The sequence below is a fragment of the Bos grunniens genome, chromosome 3 (genome assembly GCF_055505025.1).
Source record: "Bos grunniens cultivar Pamir isolate PY7600 chromosome 3, Bosgru_T2T1.0, whole genome shotgun sequence".
Lineage (NCBI taxonomy): Eukaryota > Metazoa > Chordata > Mammalia > Artiodactyla > Bovidae > Bos > Bos grunniens.
The window spans coordinates 11,862,489-11,880,503 of NC_141167.1; the positions used below are offsets into that span (position 1 = coordinate 11,862,489).

The following is an 18,015-nucleotide window of genomic DNA, read 5'->3' on the forward strand; positions in this document are numbered from 1 at the left end:
AGGAAATTGCAGACATAGCTGAAGGCACAGCCTGAGGCCTTGGGGCCAGTGACCCCCCTTTCTGTCCAGGCTGGAGACCCCCGCTCCCAGTCCTGAGTCTGGGTTCAAGCAGAGGGCAGATCTGGTTGGGAAAAGAACTAGGATGACTACCATGGGGGAGGGGAGAGGGGCTTTTGGTGTCTCTGTGACTGTTTAGTCTGTTCTATGAGTGTGTGTGGAGGTATGTCTGCCTATGTTTGTATATCTGTGTCTATTTTCGTGTTGTATCTGCCTGAGCACTTTTGTGGGGTTGAGTATGTCTGTGTATCAGTCCATTCAGCCGCTGGTCAACAAACGCTAATTGGTCTGCTTAGCGCTTCCTAGTAATGGGCTTCAGCAGTAAACAGCAGGGACGCAAACCTTGGCTCTCTTGGAGCTGCCACTAAGGCGGAGAGACAGACAGTACGCAGGGAAGATGGTCGTGGGTGCTGCTGAGTGCTCAGAGGGCGATGGAGTGGGGTGGTGGGGTGAAGAACACCTGGGGCAGCTCTCGCACATGACATGGGGAGAGGCTTGAATCCTGAAGAAGGGGCAGCTGAGCTGAGGTCTGCAGGAGGGTGTCGGGCAGGGAAAAGGCTGAGGGCCCCCGAGGTAGGAGTGTCTGGCCTCACCTGGCTCCTGGGGTCACAAGGGAGGGTGAGGGGGTGATTGTGAAGGGGCTGGCAGGCCTGAGGAGGCGCTTGGATGTTATTGCAAGTGTGATGTCTCCTAGTTTCCATCAGAGAGTGTCATGGTTCCGTGACGCACTTCGGAGAGGTCCTGGGGGTGAGCGGGGGAGCTCCGGGTAGGAGAGGGGCTGCAGGGCAAGAATGGAAAGAGGGGGAGCCGCGTGCTGGCTGGCAGCCAGCCAGGCCAGCAGTGGCTGAGGGCTGGGACCAGGGGCGCTGGTGGAGGTGAGCCAGGCTCAGACGCTGATGGGAGTGGTGGCAGGCTCTCTGCACTGCGGGAAGCAGGAATGGAGGACTGCTGCTTGGATTGGGCCCGAGCACCTGAGGAAAGCTCAGGCTGGGGAGCATGATGTAGGGAATTCAAGTTCCATTTCAGGTGGTTGATTTGAGAGGTCCATAAGTATCTGGGTGGAGCCATCAGACACACAGGCGCGGCCCGGAGGAGTCTGGTCGGCCTGGGTGTGTGTTTGAGAGTCCTCAATACACAGGATGGATTGAACACTCTGGGAGTGGCTGAGGTCGCCCAGGGGACAGGAGAGGAGAGAGCTCTGGATGCTGCATTTCAGGTCTCCTGCAGGAGATGGCAGTCCGTGAGAGGGGAGGAAGACCCTGAGGGTGGGATCAACCGTGTTAAACTGGGCTGCGAGGGCAAATGTGAGGCCAGAACCCAAGGTTGCACTGACATTTCAATGCCTGCTGTCCGTGGGAGTATCGGTGTGTGGCGGGTGTGCGGGTACGGCCAAACCCGAGTGTGCGTCGGTTTGTATGGCACACACCTGTGCTCCATGTGGGTCTGTGTGCATGCCTGAGTGGGGGCTGTGAGATGTTGGATATGTTTGTATTAAGCTGTTGACTCGCATCTGTGCTATGGAGATCTCTGGGTATCGCTACCTACAGACGAAGGTGTGTCTGTGTTTGGGTTGGTGTGTGACTTGTGTGAGTGGGTCAGGTGTGACTCAGCCCTGGCGAAGCAGGTGGCCATGTTGGAGCAGAGTGGGCGGGAGTTGAGATGGTGGCTGGTCCCTCAATGAGAGGTACCCAGAGGGCTGCCTTCTCCAGGGGGTCGGGGGGCGGCATGTGGCCAAGCCAGGCCAGGTGGGAGAAGTGGCAGGCTTGCCCGGAGGGTTCAGAGAAGCTGGGGGCTGCCCCTCAAGGCCCTGGGAGAGGTGCCTGAAGCCTTTGGCCCATGTGGTCCCCTGACACCATCCCCCTGCCCTCCTGGCCCCCTGCCTATCTGCTTTTCCGCCTGCCTCTGCCCACCCGCCAACCTGTCTGTAGGTCTGCCCAGGCACCTGCTTTCCGGTCATGCTGGCTAGGATCTCTGCATATCTATCACCTGCCTGCCTGGCTTGCATCCCACTTCTGCACCTGCTGATTTCCTCCCTGTCTGTCAGCCTATGGCTGACCTGCTGCCTGCCCACCTGCCTGCTTGATAGCTGCCTTTCTGTCCTGTCTGCCTGTGAGACTAAACATTTGTCACCTTGGGAGGCACAGAGTGTTCCTAAGATGAAGCACAGGAAAGACAGGTATTAAGGGGTGGTCACTACTTTGCCAACAAAAATCCGTCTATTCAAAGTTATGGTTTTTCTAGTAGTCATGCATGGATGTTAGAGTTGGACTATAAACAAAGCTGAGCGCTGAAGAACTGATGCTTTTGAACTGTGGTGTTGGAGAAGACTCTTGAGAGCCCCTTGGACTGCAAGGAGATCCAACCAGTCCATCCTGAAGGAAATCAGTCCTGAATATTCATTGGAAGGACTGATTCTGAAGCTGAAGCTCCAGTACTTTGGCCACCTGATGTGAAGAACTGACTCCTTTGAAAAGACCCTGATGCTGGGAAAGATTGAAAGTGGGAGAAGGGGACGAGAGAAGATGAGATGGTTGGATGGCATCACTGACTCGATGGACATGAGCTGGAGCAAGCTCCAGGAGTTGGTATTGGACAGCGAGGCCTGGTGTGTTGCAGCTCATGGGGTCACAAAGAGTTGGACACGACTGAGCAACTGAACTGAAGGGGTGGTCAGAAGGCTGAGAGGTTCAGAGCCTCTGGGAGGGCCCTTGGGAAGCCTGGCATATTCAGGGCCCAAGGCAAAGCCTGACTCTGCCCCCTTCCCCAGGGGCCCAGGTAGGGACAAGCCTGGCTGCTCTGCTCCTGACACCAGGGCCTCACCCCACTGGGGCTTCAAGGGCTGCCTAGCTCTCGGGTGGAGGGAAGAAGGGGACTCACTTAAGGCCTCCTAAGACCTGTCTAGCCCTCTGAATGCCTCCTCAGCACCTGGGACAGCTGCTGGGAAGAGGGACTGTGCGGGTCTGGGATGTGAGTCATCACGGTTAGGGATGTTGAGTGTCTTTTAGGTATCTGGCGCCCTGCTAAGCACTGTGATTGTCTCAACCCTTCAAATCCTCTCACTAACCCTGTGGTTTGTAGTGTGACCTCCATTTTTAAAATTCGTTTTTATTGGAGTATAGTTACTTTACAGTATTGTGTTAGTTTCTTGCTGTGAAACTAATAGCAAAGTGAATCAGCCGTAAGTATACATATGTGACTCCCATTTTACAGAGAAGGAAAGTGAGGCTCAGAGAGGTCAAGTGTCCTGTGTGCAGTCACAGGAATGGAAATTAACAGGGCCTGGATTTGAGCTTCAGGTCCGTGTTCCCTACCAGTCTTCCACAGGGCAGTCCTAGGCCGTGGTTCTCCACATCTGTCACACCCAAAGCCGCCTTTTCTTGATATTTTCTTTTTTATTATTTTGGCTGCATCAGGCCTTAGTTGTAGCACGTGGGATCCATTGTTGCAGTGTAGGGGGCTTCTCTCTAGTCAAGCACGTGGGCTGCATGGCATGTGGGCTCAGTTGCACCACAGCATGGGGGATCTTAGTTTCCCGACCGGGAATCGAACCAGCGTCCCCTGCATTGGAAGGTGGATTCTTAACAACTGGATCACCGGGGAAGTCCCCATGATACTTTCGATTGCTTCTTTTGTGCTCTGGAAATGAAATTTATGGCTAATATACCCACCTCTAATTAAAATCAATATATAATCAAATAAAAATTAATATATAATTAAATTATATAATTAAATTAATATAGATGATATAGTTTACAGATATACATAAATTTTTGTCCTGTAACATATATAAAAGAAATAAAGGGTAATGTTGTGTATTTGTGAACTGATTAATTGCCAGGAAGGTGTCAGCTGAAGGTGCAGACCTGAGATACTGTGTCAGTGTCTGAAATGGTGGTGAACTCTTGGTAAAGTTCTGAACAAAAAGTACACATTTCTTCCACTTTACACAGTAGTTGCCTTCCCAGAAAATTTAGTGTATATTATGGATACACAAGTCCTCTGTGTTTATGTATAAAATGGTGTTAGATTCTTGGCTCTGGTAATTATAAACACATTTTTTCACTCGTGTTGAGCAGGATTAGAATCTGCCTGCCTTCTGGGGTTGTCTGGAGTCCCTGGCCCCAGCCCCCTAAATGCCAGCAGCACCCTCTCACCCCCCCACCCCCTACCCCCATCATTGTGATAACCAGCCCCCAATTCCCCACCCCAACATGGACACATGGAAATCCTCCCACCCCTCATGGAGCTCAACATTTCAGTGGGGGGGGACAGATATCATCACTAACCACACATATCTTGTAATAACAGGCTGTGACAAGCACAATGATGGGAAATAAAGAGGGGAAGGGGTGAGGGAAGACCCGGTGGACATGGCCAGGCACAGCTCCCCGCTGGCTTTTCTCTGAAGCTGCTCTCCCCAAGGACACCGGGGACCAGGCAGTCACTAACACGGGTGGGGACATCTCGGTTCTTGGTTGACCCCTCAGGTGCATAGGAGGCTGTTGATCACACCTGCCTTTCTGGTACTTTCCTCCTGGCTTTGCTTTCAGGGCTCACACACAAAATACTGGTAAAGGGGGATCTGAGAAGTTTAAGTCAACAAACAACAGTCCTGGTGTGAGAGCTGCGGCCCTCAGTACTAGGTGCCGAGGACTCAATGAGCCAAGGAGTCCGGCTGCTTGGGTGGTGCTGAATGTAAGCCTGACACGTAGGTGCCCAGGTGATACCTGTGCTCAGAACAGAGGCTGATCGGGTCAGGGGTGCAGGAGGGAGGCTGAGATGGAGATAAGTGCCCTGGGGGTGTGGCTTGTGGAGCTGAGTGTGGCCGGGGTGGGCAGGGAGTGCCGGCAGCTTCTGGCCTGGGACAGCGTGACAGATCAGGAAAAGGGAACATTTGTGTAGGCTCGGGAGTGGCCAGGAAGATGGGGGCCGCTTGGCTGCTGGGGTAGCTGTGGGAGGAGGGCAAGGTGGAGGCCTGGGGGCCCACTCTGAAGAACTTTCAGAGAATCAGGGCCTTCCCAGAGAACCCTGGAGGGGTGCCGCCCCTGCTTGCTGTGTGGACACCTGCCAGGGAAGGGGCTCCTCTGGCATGGACCGCTGTTCCTTTTGTGACCTGGGCCTGTATGGGTTCCTGAACACACAAGTGGGTCTGCTTGTGTGCTATGGGGGATGCTGGGGACAGGACCAGTTCACCTCTAGCTTCAGTGCTCAATTTGCAGAGTCTAAATTTAGGTGAAGGAAGGAAGGACCCCCCCCCCTCTGCACCCCACCGCTGGTTTCCTATGGAGGGGAGGGTGGTGTAGGAAAAAGCCTGGCCTGGCCCTTCTTACCCCAGCTGCCCTGGATGGGCACATGGGCGGTCTGTCTGGCTAGGGTTCCCCCACCCCAGCTGTGGGGGTTGGTGGTGAGAGAGGATCAATGCTCTGCTGGTGGCAGCTGCTCCGGGACACATCCTTCCTGCACAGGTCGGGGCTGAGCCAAGCCAGGCAGAGAGTCCCCCTTGGGACTTGGCAGGAAGCTGGACCAAAGCGGGCTGGGAGAATGTTGGGTGGTTCTGGCCCCCTCCCTGCTTCGAGAGAGCAACGGCTGCTGGGGTGGAGTCGGGGGGGTGGGGCACCCATCCAGGGCACCTGGTGGCAGAGCCCAGAGTGAAGGAATCCTGCTCTGCCTGGCTAGGTGGGAGGGACGGGGATGCGGCGAGGGGAGAGACAATGCAGACCACGCTGGCTCCAGGTCAGGAAGTTTTATTGCTGACATGCAGGAAGAGTCCCCATGTAGTACAAAAATATGACTTTATACAAACTTTTTTGTGACTTTTTCCGTTTTTGTTTCTTTACAGTAGGACTTCTCTCAGCGTGTGACACCCAGTGAGGGCAGACCCAGCCTCCTCTCGTTTGCTTTCCCAGAAATTAATCAGACGGGTGGGCTGACCTTGGAAGGGACCAGTCTGTCTGACAGGCTTTTGCGGACCCGGAGCATATTGCTTTGAAAAGGAGAAGGACCACCAGGCGAGCGGGCCCGGAGGGTCTGGGCGGGCTGCCGGACAAGGGGCTCGGGTGAGGCCCTCACAGAAAGACAGTCACGGGCGCTGGGAGCCCTGGGCCGGACTGCATTCCACTCCTTTAGGAGACTTCTTTTTTGAAATAAATATAGAAAAGAGGGCATCCCACCCCCACCCCCACCCCAGACCCTGGCTCTCAGCAGCTGGATGGCTGAGGGGGGCCGGCCTGGTGCTCAGGGGGGTCGAGTGCTGGGCTCAGGCGGGCTCCCTGGACCCTCTGAGGCAGAGGCACGAGGCGCCCACGTGCTGGGGTGGGGGGGAAGAGGAAGGGGGTGTGGGCGGCCCTGCTACTGCTGGCAAGAGGTGGCCCCATTTTTTCCAGATGGGGAAACTGAGGCACAAGGAGGTTTTTTTTTTTGTTTGTTTGTTTGTTTGTTTTTTGGGACCTTGCCCAAGTCACTCACAGTGAGTCAGCTTTTGGGGAGGGCATAGCTCACACGCCGGGGAACAAGGTCACGCAGGCCTCGGTCCCCACACTGGGCAGGCAGGGCAGGGCCGAGGGCCCAAGGCGGCCTGGAGGGGGACACTCGGCTGCTCTGAGGGGCTGGGGGGCAGGCAGGTCAGGGGAGGGTCTCTGCTTGGCGCTGGGCAGGGCCAAGTCCAGTGCGGGAGAGCGGGGAGGGGGCATTCTGGTGAGAACAGGGTTTTCTGGCAAGACGGGCATCCACTTCAAAATCTCGGCTCAAAAGGGCAGCGGAGCTGTTCTCAAGCCAGGCGGGACCCCCGGTCCCTACAGGTCTCCCTTGGGAGCCCTGCAGCCCCCCAGGAAGGACGCTGGCGACCCTGGTGGTCTGCTGGGAGAGATACCCTTTGTTACAAAGCAGGGGCAGCAGGGGAGATGCTCCTGCTCTTCTCTGAACACAGAGGGGTGCCGGCCGTGCTCACAGCTGGCCGAGGGCACCCCTTCCCATCCGGGTCAGCGTCACCTCGGTACCACAGTGAGGGGTGGAGGAGGAAACCAGGGCTAATGCAGGTGTACAGCACCTCAGAGAAGCTGAGCTGGGAGAAAGAGAAGCCAGTCTAGAAGGCTTCCTCATCACCGGAGACAAGGAGGGACTGGTGCGCTGGAGATGGAGGGGGCCGGCAAGAAGGGGCTTCTGAGCCCGGGGCTGAGGAAGGGGCCCACTGGGGGCTGTGGGCTCCCCTGCTGTCCAGCCAGGCTGGGGGCAGCGAGTGGCCACGGGCCGAACCACCTAGAGATGGCAGAGAAGCTGGTTTCAGTACAAAAATAAATATATTTGATTCCGCTTAAGATGAGGTGAGAGTTTTCCAAAGCTTGGACTGAGGGGCCTGGGGTCAGAAGGGGAGGGATGAAAACAACTGTGAGGGGCCTGGGAGGGCAGTGGGGAGTGGCATTCCTGTGGGGAGCCAGCAACGAGCTGCACTTTCAGCTTATGTGGACTGTTTCGGGGCAGCTGCCCCCTGGGGGTCGGCGTGGGGTGGGGGTCGGTGGTGGGCGGGCTCCCTCCTCCTCCTCACTCAGTCCAGAGACAGCATGGTTAAAGAGACAGAGGTAGATTAAAACGTTACGATTAAAAGCAGATTAGTTATCTAGGCTTCTCAGATTAAAAAAAACCAAACAATCAAGCAATCATTCCAAAAGGTAGCTTCGCGGTACCTCTGCTGACCCCACGTGTGACCTGGGCTGTCCCTGGCGCAGCCCGGGAGAGTTCAGCACTGCGGCGGGGCTGCTGGCTGGGGGCCAGGACGAGGTGGTGGGTGGGCGCCGGTGCCCCTGCCCAAGGCTGCTATTTCCGCAGGTAGCGCTGGGCCAGAATGGCTGCGTCCAGGGGGTTCACAGGCTGTGCATCGTGGCCCAGCCGGCGCACGGGCGGCACCCCTGCCCCCGACTGCCGCTTGGGCACCCAGCTGCGGGCCTCGTGCACGGAGCTCTTCTCCTCGGCCAGCAGCAGCTGCTGCCGCATGTAGTTCTCAAACTCGTACTGAGAGCACTCCTCTGTCACCTTCGCCTTCACAGCAGAGACAGGCAGGTCGAGCGACAGGCGAACGTGTAAGAGAGAAGAGCAGGGGGTGCGTCAGCTGGCCCGCCTCAAGAGGCTCCTTCCCCAGGCACCATCCCCTGGGCCCGATCTAGTAGTGGCCGAGAACAGGGGGGTCCCTGAAGCTCCCCAGCCAACCTGGACCTCGCCATGCTGGCCCCTCAGACCTGTGACCTCCCCTAACCCGTTGACCGTGGGAGAGGTCACGTTCCCTCAGAAGACTTGGTGCCCACCCTGTGCAATAGGGCAGTACGCTCCCCTGCCCGAGGTCCCCAGGGACCAGTGCAGGTCAAGTGTTAAGAGAGTGGCCTGGGGCTGGGGTGCTCAGTGCATGGGCACCTGTTTCCCTGTCCTGCCCCAGGCTGAGGTCCCTGGAGAAGGCCACGCACAGTCACAAACTGAAGTGGGAGGTTCCATTGCAGGACGGGGGCGGGGGAGAGCAGGGCTGTGGAATCAGGCTGTGGCTGATTCTGAGCCCTGTGGCTTCGGGGAGGTTACTTTCCCTCTCTGAACCTGTTTCCTCTTTAGTGAAATAAGAACACAGGCTGCACAGGCCTGCAGTGAGGATTGAATGAGATGTACTGGGGGCCCTCACTGCTTGCTGGAGGTGATTATTTTTAGCTGCTAAACAGCCCTGTGAGCTGGTGGGAGCCGGGGGCAGGGTTCTGAAATTCTTCGAGGACGGGGGGCTCTGCTGTGGTCCTGGGCTGGCTCCACCTGGTCCCCCCTGTCCAGTGCTTGCTGTGGGACCTGGGGTGGCCCGGAGAGGGAGGGTCCTTACAGCTTCCCTCCCAGGGCTCAGCAAGCCCTGCCCTCCAGGGGGCACCCTAAGATCACCCGCCGGCTGCTGCCGGGCACCCTGGGCCTGGCCCCTGCCCCCGGCTCAGCACTTTCTCCAGTGCAAGGGACGGGAGGAGAGAAAACCGGGAGAAAATGAATCATCTGAAAAACGAAAAGCAGGAAGGGCGAGAGAGAACCCTGTGAGTCAGAGGGGTAGACAAGCGCGGCCGTATAGGCGGCCAGCGTGTGGCAGAGCCAGGGCCTGGCAGGAAGAGGAAGCCGAGGGAGGGCCAGGCTGGGCCACTGTGAGGCCTGCCTGCCAACTGAGCCCCTCTCTCAGGCCATGGAACTGCCAACTGAGCCAGACACGAGGCAGGCCCCGGGCGGCTCAGGCCGAGGAACTTGAGGCTCCTGTTCCCGCTCCAAGGGCTGGGGAGAGGCCAAGGAGGCCCGGCGCCCTGCCAGGAGCTGCCACCTCCACCCTGCCCAACCTGCCCTGCCTGGAGGGCTGGTGCCTCAGGATTCGGCCACACGGCCTAGCTGCCGTCCCCAACTCACCTCCTGGGAGCTGTCTGCGTTGCTCATTTGGTCGTCGATGTCAGGAACCACCTGCAGAGGCCCGCTCAGAGAAGACAGGGACTGCCTGCAAGGGAGGCAGATGAGCGAGGCTGGCTCCAGGCAGCCTGGCCCTTCTTGCCGCGGCCTGGCTGCCAGGAGCCCAGCAGGGCCAGTCCCCACTGCTCTGAGACTTGGCTGGAGTCAGCAGACCTGGGCTGAGCACCCACAGCCCCTTCCTGATGCCACTGCCTCTGCTTCTCCGAGCCTCAGCTTTCTCGCCCAGTAAGTGGGGGCAACTTCTATCTTGCAGGCTGTGGTGAGAACTCAGGGAGATAAGGCCCATCCTAGAGCTGGCATCGACTGGCACGCAGGAGATGCTCAACCCTGAGTTTTGCCTGTGTCCTCCCACCCTGCCCATCAGGACCATCTGGAGACCTGACTCTGCCTGGTGGAGAGACAGGCCCAACCTCAGGCGACCTCTCTGGGGAGGCAGGGCAGTGCCCACGGGTGGGCAGGACCCAGCTCTGGCCCGGCCCACGTACCACGACGCGATGATGGAACTGAGGGCCTCCAGGACGTCGGCGGCGGCCAGGCGCTGCTGGGGGTCGAGGACGAGCAGTTTCCGGATGAGACACACCGTGTTCTCAGAAACCCGTCCGTCCCTGATGCAGGAGAGAGGGGCAGCGGGCACTCAGGCGGGGTGGGCTGGTGCCAGGTCTCGGCCCAGGACGCCAAGCCTCCCCGTGCTGTTTCTGCCCCTCGAGCCTGACGGGCCGGCGCCCAGGGAGCGGGGACTCACTCGGGGATGGTGTACTCGGCGGCCTTGATCTTGCGGAAGAGCTCCTGCGGGATGCTGTCGTAGAAGGGGAACTGGCCATAGAGCATGGTGAACAGTACCACGCCCAGGGCCCACATGTCGCTGGGCTTGCCCCGGTACGGCCGGCCTGCAGGGCGCACAGACACACGTGTGCTCAGCCCAGGGCTGGGGAAGAACGGCCCTGCACGCCCTTCCCTGGCAGTCCCGGGAGTCCTACCCGGGGGACCCCCCTCCACCCGGGCACCCTCACTTCTGGTCACCCTCCTGTGCTTCCTCCCAGAGCAAGCACACTGGCCCCGTCCTGAGCTTCAGCAGGGCACCTTCCTCCTTTACTCTTCGGGCTGGTTCCTGCTTGTGCTCTGGAGACCCGGCTCCACAGGGGGATGCCCCATCTCACATGCTCCATGAGGAGAAGGGGTCTCACCTGGCCTTGTGCAGCCCACCCCTGGGGCAGGCCTCATGCCGCCTCCCCACAGCACCAGCTCTGCCCCGCTCTGCCTGGGCTCCCAGGCGCTGGTCCAGCCCCGTCAGCAGATGAGCTCTCCTGGGAGCTCTAACCATCAGGCGATTTCTCCCTGAGCTCTGACTTCTGAGGGAACACTGAACTTCAAGCTTTTGTTTTGATAATGACAATGCTGGCTATGGTTCATTAAGCCACACACTAGGTTAAGGGCTTATTTAATCCCACGGGAACCTAAGGAAGTAGGGGCTATTATCATCCTGATTCCAGAGATGAGAAAACAGAGGCCCAGAGAGGTCAGTACCATTCCCAAGATCACACAGGTATTAACCAGGCCATGAATGCAGGGGCAAGGCCATGTCTGTCTGTCATGCCTGGTGCCGAGGTCTGTGCTTATTAGCACACAGAATCAATGAAAGGCAGGCTTGAGATCAGAACCCACTTGAGTCACCCCACTTCGTCCTCTTAACAACGGTGGGAGGCGGGACTGCTTTCAGCTTTTAACCCAGGAGGAGACTGAAGCTCGGAGACGGGGCTGAGGGTCAAGGCACACAGCTGCGTAATTAACAAGGCCAGTCTCAGAGCCTGGGCTCGGGTCTTCCGGTCCAGGTCTCTCTCTGAGGCAGGGGAGCTCCTTTGTTTCATTCTCTAAGACTGGCATCTGTCTGGAGGAGCCAGAGAGAGGCCTCGGGCAGCAGGTGGGAGTGACTGCACACGGAGACCACCGGCCTGGCTGCTGAGGAGACTCCACCAGAGGCAGCCCGTCCCCTCCACCCAGTCACAGACCCCACCTCACAGCTATGGGCCAAGGAAGGGGCCTGGGTCTTCCTCCTGGCTCTGCACCTACAGGGAGGCCTTCCGGATGCCGTGCAGGGTGTATCCAGGCTGGGCTGTGGGGCAGGGGTGCTCAGGGAGCTGGGATACACCCCTGGCACCCAGATCCTTCTCGCAGAGGCCACTGTGACTCCACCCCGATCTCCAGGCCCAGGAGGTGGCACCACTGCCCTCTGCCATGTCCTGTGAGAGGCCTGGGGCTCCAGCAGAGCCCTCAGCTGGGAGGAGGCCTCCAAGGAGACTGCAGATGGTTGTGGCAAGTGAGAGCAGCCTATTCCCCGGGAAGACAGGTGACAAGTGTGAGGAGGGAGGCACGTGTGAGTGCTGGGGACAACAGGCCCTGGAGATAACCCTGGAACCGTCACAATGGAGGGATGGCAGCGGGGGTGGGCCGCTGGAGCGATCAGGACAGAGCAACCTCAGTTTGGCAAAGGATAAGCGAGAAAGGAAAGGGGCCTATGGGGAAACAGGAGCGTGGGTTTGGGCAGAGGCAGCCCTGGCGGAGCGGGGTGCCTCAGTTTTCTGGTGAACTATTAGCTGTGACTGAACAAGAGGTCTGGTCTCTCCGAGCCTCAATTTTCTCATCTGTAAAAATTCTACCTCGTGGGGTAGCTGTGTGGTTTTAGACAGATGATGCCTGTCGCATGGCTCAGTCCAGCCTCCGGCACCAGTGGTACGATCAGAAGGTGGTAGCTACGTAAGTGACTTGTTCTGGGCGCTGCTACCTGTCTCAGCCGTGGAGGCAGGGTGTTTGTCTGTCTGTTCACTGCTGTATCCGAAGTGTCTAGAACAGAGCCTTGTACATGGCAGGCCCTCAGTAAATACCAGCAGAATAAACGGATGAACAAATAGACAAAGGGAGTGGTATCTTTGAGATGCAAGTCTCATCACAGTAACCTCTGTGAAGACCTGTTCAAAGGCATCCTCTTGGACTTGAAATCAAGGATGACGTTTCTCAACAGGGCCTCTGCCGAGCCTGGCGTGGCTGGGCCCCCACGCGTCTCCCCTTGAACTTTCTGAGAGGAACCTCGGGGGTCTCGGGGGACTCCTCACATATGTGGTGCTGCCCCTGCCCAGGCACACCCCCTCCCCAGTGGGCTCCTATTATTCTCAAGATACAGCTCAAGGCCTTCGCGTGCCTATTCCTCACACTCACAGAAATCACGTTTCTGTCCTTCCAAGCACTAATCTCAGAGTAATTAGTGTGCTGACTGCCATCTTCCTCCATGAGACCCCATGTTTTGGACCTGGATGGGCAGTACTGGTTTGGGCCACCACTGGAGCCCCAGCACCTTGCCCGGGGCACAGATACAGTCTGGCTGCGTAAGGCGCCCGGGGGCTGCTGCTGGTGCCGCGCACATACCGCTGAGCACGTCTGGACTGATGTAGGCAGGGCTCCCCCGCTGGTCCTTCAAGAGGTCCCCCTCGCTCACGAGATGCTTCCCGAGGCAGAAGTTGGTGATGGTTATCCGATGCGTCCTGGGGGGGGTGGGCAGAGAGTGAACAAACCTCGGTGTCTGTACCCCCGGCTGCCCCCCACCTTGTCCCAGGGCAGAGGAACCACACCCGCGTCCTCTTCTGTTCCCCTGGCCTGCCTTGTCTTCCCCGGGGCTGCGTGGGGAGTGCCACTGGGGGTGTGGACACAGGCCAGTCACCGGGGTTGACATCTGGTGAGCTGTCCCCGTAGGGACCCAAGTCACTCTGCCCAGGGAAGCTTCAGGGTGCTCCCGAGTCCTGGGGCTACAGCTTAGGGTCTGGAACAATTGCGGAGATTTCTTCAAACCACCCCACATAGTATCTAGGTTGGGAGGGACTGGAGGTGTAGTTCAGCTCCCTCATTCACCCATGAGGAAGTCCGGCAGAGTCCTGGAGGCCTCCCTGAGGACCACTGTGTCCCCCGGGGGCTGATTCCTTCAGTCATCACTCTTAGGATTAAGTACTATCACATTATCACTGACCGTGCTAAACACTAATGCGTACTGAGAGCAGACCCTTATCTGGGCTTATGTGCCCAGCAGGGGCTGTTTGCATTCACGCCTCACAACAGCCTATGATGGAGACTTTCTCACTGCCCACTCCACAGAGGATGCAGTTAGGACACCCAGAGAAGCGGAGGGACTTGTCCAGGGTCACACAGCTAGTGAGCAGAGGAGCAGGATCCAACCCAGGTCTGTCTGACCCCCAGAGTCTGCACCCTGAGTGATACTGGTCAGGTGCCCACGGGGTCCCTGGATGGTGCCCAGCCCCTGACTTTCCCTTCCGTTCCATCCAAGCTAACTCACCCCTTGTCTGGTACTGGAGACTCTGCACTGACTAGAAAACCAGAGACCCCCATCTGAGAGTTGTGGTGAGAAGAGCTTTGGGCTCTGATCCTTTCTAGGAAGTCACAACGAGAACAAAAGTCAGCGGCCCAGAGGGGATGCAGTCTGCCACCCCTGGGGATGTGGGGTGGTGGTGTGGGGAGGCAGGGGCCTCTCTACCCCCAGGCAAGCAAGGCCGCGTGCTGGCTCCCGCGTCAGCAGGCTGGTCAGGGACGCCTGGGAGGACGGTGGGAAGGGAAGCTGCACCGGGCCTCGTGCGTGAGGCTCCCAGAGCCCTCCAGCTTTCTCGGGGAGTTCTGCTGGCAAGGGCTTGGTGCAAGAACAAAGGCCGCTCTGTCCCCGGTGTTCCAAATGGAAATGCTGACTCTCGCTCTCCATACAGGCCTGCCCTGGCACATGCCACAGAAACCAGCCTGGTGGCCCCCAGGGTGGCAAGAGCCCGAGACGGTGGGTGGTGAAGGGTCTCGGGTATAGGTCACGTCAAGAAGTGGAACTGCTCCCGCTTGGACCCACCCTCGTCACTGTCCTGAATACGGGACTGCTAAGGCCTCTCATCCACAAGGGCCCCACAGAGCATACACCCTGCCTTTTCTCCATGGTCAGAGCTGGCCGCGGCAGCCGGAGGCCCAAGACACTGGGAGGAGGACAACTCGGGGGATAGCCTGGTGGGCTTGGGAGTCAGATCCCTGGGTTCCAGTCTTGGCTCTGCCCCTGCCTGGCTGGGTGATCTTGGGCGTGTTATTTAATTTCTTGCTAAACCTCAAATTTTCTCATCTGTAAAACGGAAAATATCAGCACCTAACTCCCAGGGCTGTGTTGGGATTTAAGAAGAAGAAGATCCCAGGGAAAGCGCTGAATCCAGGGCCTGACAACTAGTGACTGACGACCAGGGCCAGCTGCGAGTACATTTCATCCTCAGACGGGGGCACCGCTGGCACGGGTTACCCCTGGAGACCCCGGGGGAAGACTGTGCAGAGGCGGCGAGCGAGAGGAGCCACCCTGCAACGACAGGCCCTGGAGCGCACCTGCCCGCCTTGGCCTTCTGCTCTACCCTGTGGGCAGCCCTCCGCGCGCTGGGCTCGAGGAAAGTTCGGCTGAGAATCTGCAGGGCAGGCCGGCAGGGCTGAGCTGGAGCCTCTCCCACAGGAAACCGCACAGTCTGCTTCCAGCCCTCCCGACGCCTGGCCCCGCTCCCTGCTCTGCCACCATCACTTTGGTCAGCGAAGCACTGATCCCGGGGAGCCCAGACCCCCCAGGCTGGTCCTGGCAGGAGGGGCGAGGGTGGCAGGGGTGCAGGGAGGGGGCTCGGGGTCAGCAGGGCCTGCTCAGTGAGTCACCCTTCAGCTGTGGCCTCTGGGATACCACAGTGTGTCTCATTTTCTAGGAAACTGGATGTGCAAACGCACCCACGCGGAAAGAAAGGAGGATGGAGAAAGAACCCACGGTGAACCTCACGTAACCCCAAGAGGGGACTGTAACCCTTGCCCTTCATCCGTAGCCGGGGAGCTTGCTGTCGCAGTTGCCTTGCAAACCCTTCTCCTGTTTCCTCCCCTGGGAGCGCTCTGATGTGCTGGGCACTTCCAGCTTGTCTGCTGCCTCTCCAGCTGGAGTTAGGGCCTGGCCTGATAGGCAGAGGGGGCTGGACCTCTTCCAGGCCCACCCCTGACTCTCAAGGATGACAGCAAGGCCCCAAGCGGGGAGGGGTGTGCCTGTGGACACTTGGGAGTAGGAGCTGGGCGGTCAGCACAGGTCTCCGCAGCACCTCCCATGCCTTCCTGGCACCCATGACTCAAGCGAGAGGCGGCCAGAATCTGTCTGCCCAAGATGCAGCAAAGGAATTATCGGATTAGAGAACGTGCTGCCAAGAACAGGGTCTGATGAGGTGTGGGTGCTCTGCAGTCCCAAGAAAACACACCGATGGGTGCGCACGCACGCACATGATACACACACACAGACACGCACACACACTCACGAAAGAGCTGCTATAGCAACGCTGGCATTACTCAAGACAGGTAGGACCTTCTGACTATATTCTCAGAACCTAGGGGCCCTGGAAAAATGGGAGCCGGTAGCTAAACCACCAATGGAGACAAAGAGGCCTGCGATGCTGGTCTGATTAGCACCGCAGAAGCCCTTGATGGCACCCAGCGTCCCTCAGCGGGCCAGGACCCAGTCCCCCAACATGAAGACAATGCACTCCCAGGGCTGGGATGGTCTGTGCTCTCCAACACCGCCTCTCCTCGTGCATCACCTAGCTGGGGCTGGGGCTCCATGGGACATCCTTGCCGGCCACTTACCACATAGTGGGCCTCATCTCCAGAGGGAGAGCATGTCAGGCCTGCAGCCTGGCTGGCTCGCATCAGGCACGCTTACGAGGGGCCAAACCCTGTAGTCTCATGTCTGGAGCCAGTATCTGCATGCATGCGTGCTAAAGTTGCTTCCATCATGTCTGACTCGTTGCAACCCCTTGGATTATAGCCCACCAGGCTCCTCTGTCCATGGGGCTCTCCAGACAAGAATACCAGAATGGGCTGCCATGCCCTTCTCCAGGGGAATCTTCCCAACCCAGGGGATCGAACCCGTGTCTCTTATGTCTCCTGCACTGGCAGGTGGGTTCTTTACCACTAGCCCACCTGGGAAGCCCAGTGTCTGCAGGGAAGCATAATCATCTCTGCTTCCACAGATGAGGATGCAGAAACTCAAAGTGCTTGGTTCCACAGCAGCTTCTCAATACACGACGAATGGAACGGGTGAATAATCACAGGGGCGCGTGCTCAGGGACTCGAGGGTAACCAAGCGGCAGTGCTGTGCGGGGAGCTGGGTGTGACCCCCGGGGCCGCCCCTCCCAGGTTTCTAACCCTCTCTCGGCTGCTCAAGGGTTCACTCAGCCCTGGAACTCCCACCTTCCCTCCTCCCTGCGCAGCTCCCGGGACCAGGTTTTCACTGTTTTCTCAGGCTGGCAAACCTGTGCTCGTCCTTCAGGAACTGACTGAGACGGCCAGAGTCTCGGCCCCTCCGTCCTCTGCACACTGACCTCAGTACAGTGACGCCTGCTCCCCGGTCGCCCCCACCAGGCGGTGAGCTCCAGGAAGGCTGTCTGCTGCGCCAGCGCTGGGTGGGGCTGGAGACAGGCTGTGCTCGGAGGGCCTGGGGCTGGCACTGCCAGGTCTGGTGCCCCAGGCCCCTCCCCAGAGTTCCTTGTCCTGTGACCACTGCGGCTTTGGCCAATTCACAGGGATAGTGGGTCCAGGCCGCTACGGGATGGGCAACGACATTCTGGACAAATCCCCCACCACACCACTTCTGCCACGAGGGGTGTGTGGCCCGCCATCTGTAAGCTCTCTGACCCATTTTAACACCGGGACTGAGAGAGGTGAGGGTGAGAGGCTCAGGGAGATCGGGGGACCACCTTTCTAGGATCGTGGTGACACGCAGGTTGTGAGCTCCGCCCGCCATACCTGGGCCCCTGCGTGGCTGGTGTATCTACCACTGCACCGGATCAGGGGTCGTGGCTGGTGTATCTACCACTGCACCGGATCAGGGGCTCCCAACCCCTGGACCAGTGGTGGTTCGTGACCTGTTAGGAAGCAGCAGGTGAGTGGTGGGTGGAACTAAAGTCATCCTCTATGCCTGTCTGTGGAAAAAAGTATCTTCCACGACCTGGTCTTGGTGCCAAAGAGGTGGGGGGACCACTGCCCCAGGTTACTCGGAAGGGGCCCAGATCCTCTACCTGAGTGGGATGAGAGCCTGGGGCGGGGCCTCATGTGATGTCCTTCTGCCACTGGCTCACCGAGGATGCTGGGGCGAGCCGCCCAGATCCCCTCCAGTAGGGAGGTGCTCTCTCCCTGCTGCTGGGAAAGTCATCCTTTTCCAGGAAGTCCTCTCAGCCAAAGGAAGCTGCCCTGCCCTAAGCTATGCCCCGGGCACAGCCTGCAGTTCAGTGGCGGGCTGCAGCCGGGGTACAGGGCCATGCGCTCCCTGACTTGATGCGGAACGTCTGAAGGGCTACCTGCCTTTCCAGGTGGAGGCCCTGTCGTGACTGCCCAGAGTTCAGCTTCTCCCTCAGCCCAATCTTGCCCCCTCCTCCCCGAGCGTGCGCCCAGGAAACGTCCTGCACACACATCTCA

At 58.7% G+C, this 18,015-nt stretch overlaps 1 protein-coding gene across 5 annotated transcripts in view; it reads right to left on the bottom strand.

Annotated features, from left to right (window-relative positions):
* Positions 1-5,785: 5,785 nt before the first annotated feature.
* The window catches only part of STK40 (serine/threonine kinase 40), a 38,180-nt gene continuing 25,950 nt past the window's right edge, over positions 5,786-18,015 (bottom strand). For all 5 annotated transcript variants that reach the window (XM_086379769.1, XM_086379758.1, XM_086379780.1 and 2 more), the window contains 5 exons: positions 12,931-13,046; positions 10,256-10,400; positions 9,999-10,118; positions 9,457-9,541; positions 5,786-8,088 (listed from right to left, as the gene is read on the bottom strand). In XM_086379769.1, the coding sequence (XP_086235895.1) occupies positions 7,867-8,088; positions 9,457-9,541; positions 9,999-10,118; positions 10,256-10,400; positions 12,931-13,046 (688 nt within the window). In that variant the 3' untranslated portion in view covers positions 5,786-7,866. The remainder of the gene's footprint in view (positions 8,089-9,456; positions 9,542-9,998; positions 10,119-10,255; positions 10,401-12,930; positions 13,047-18,015) is intronic.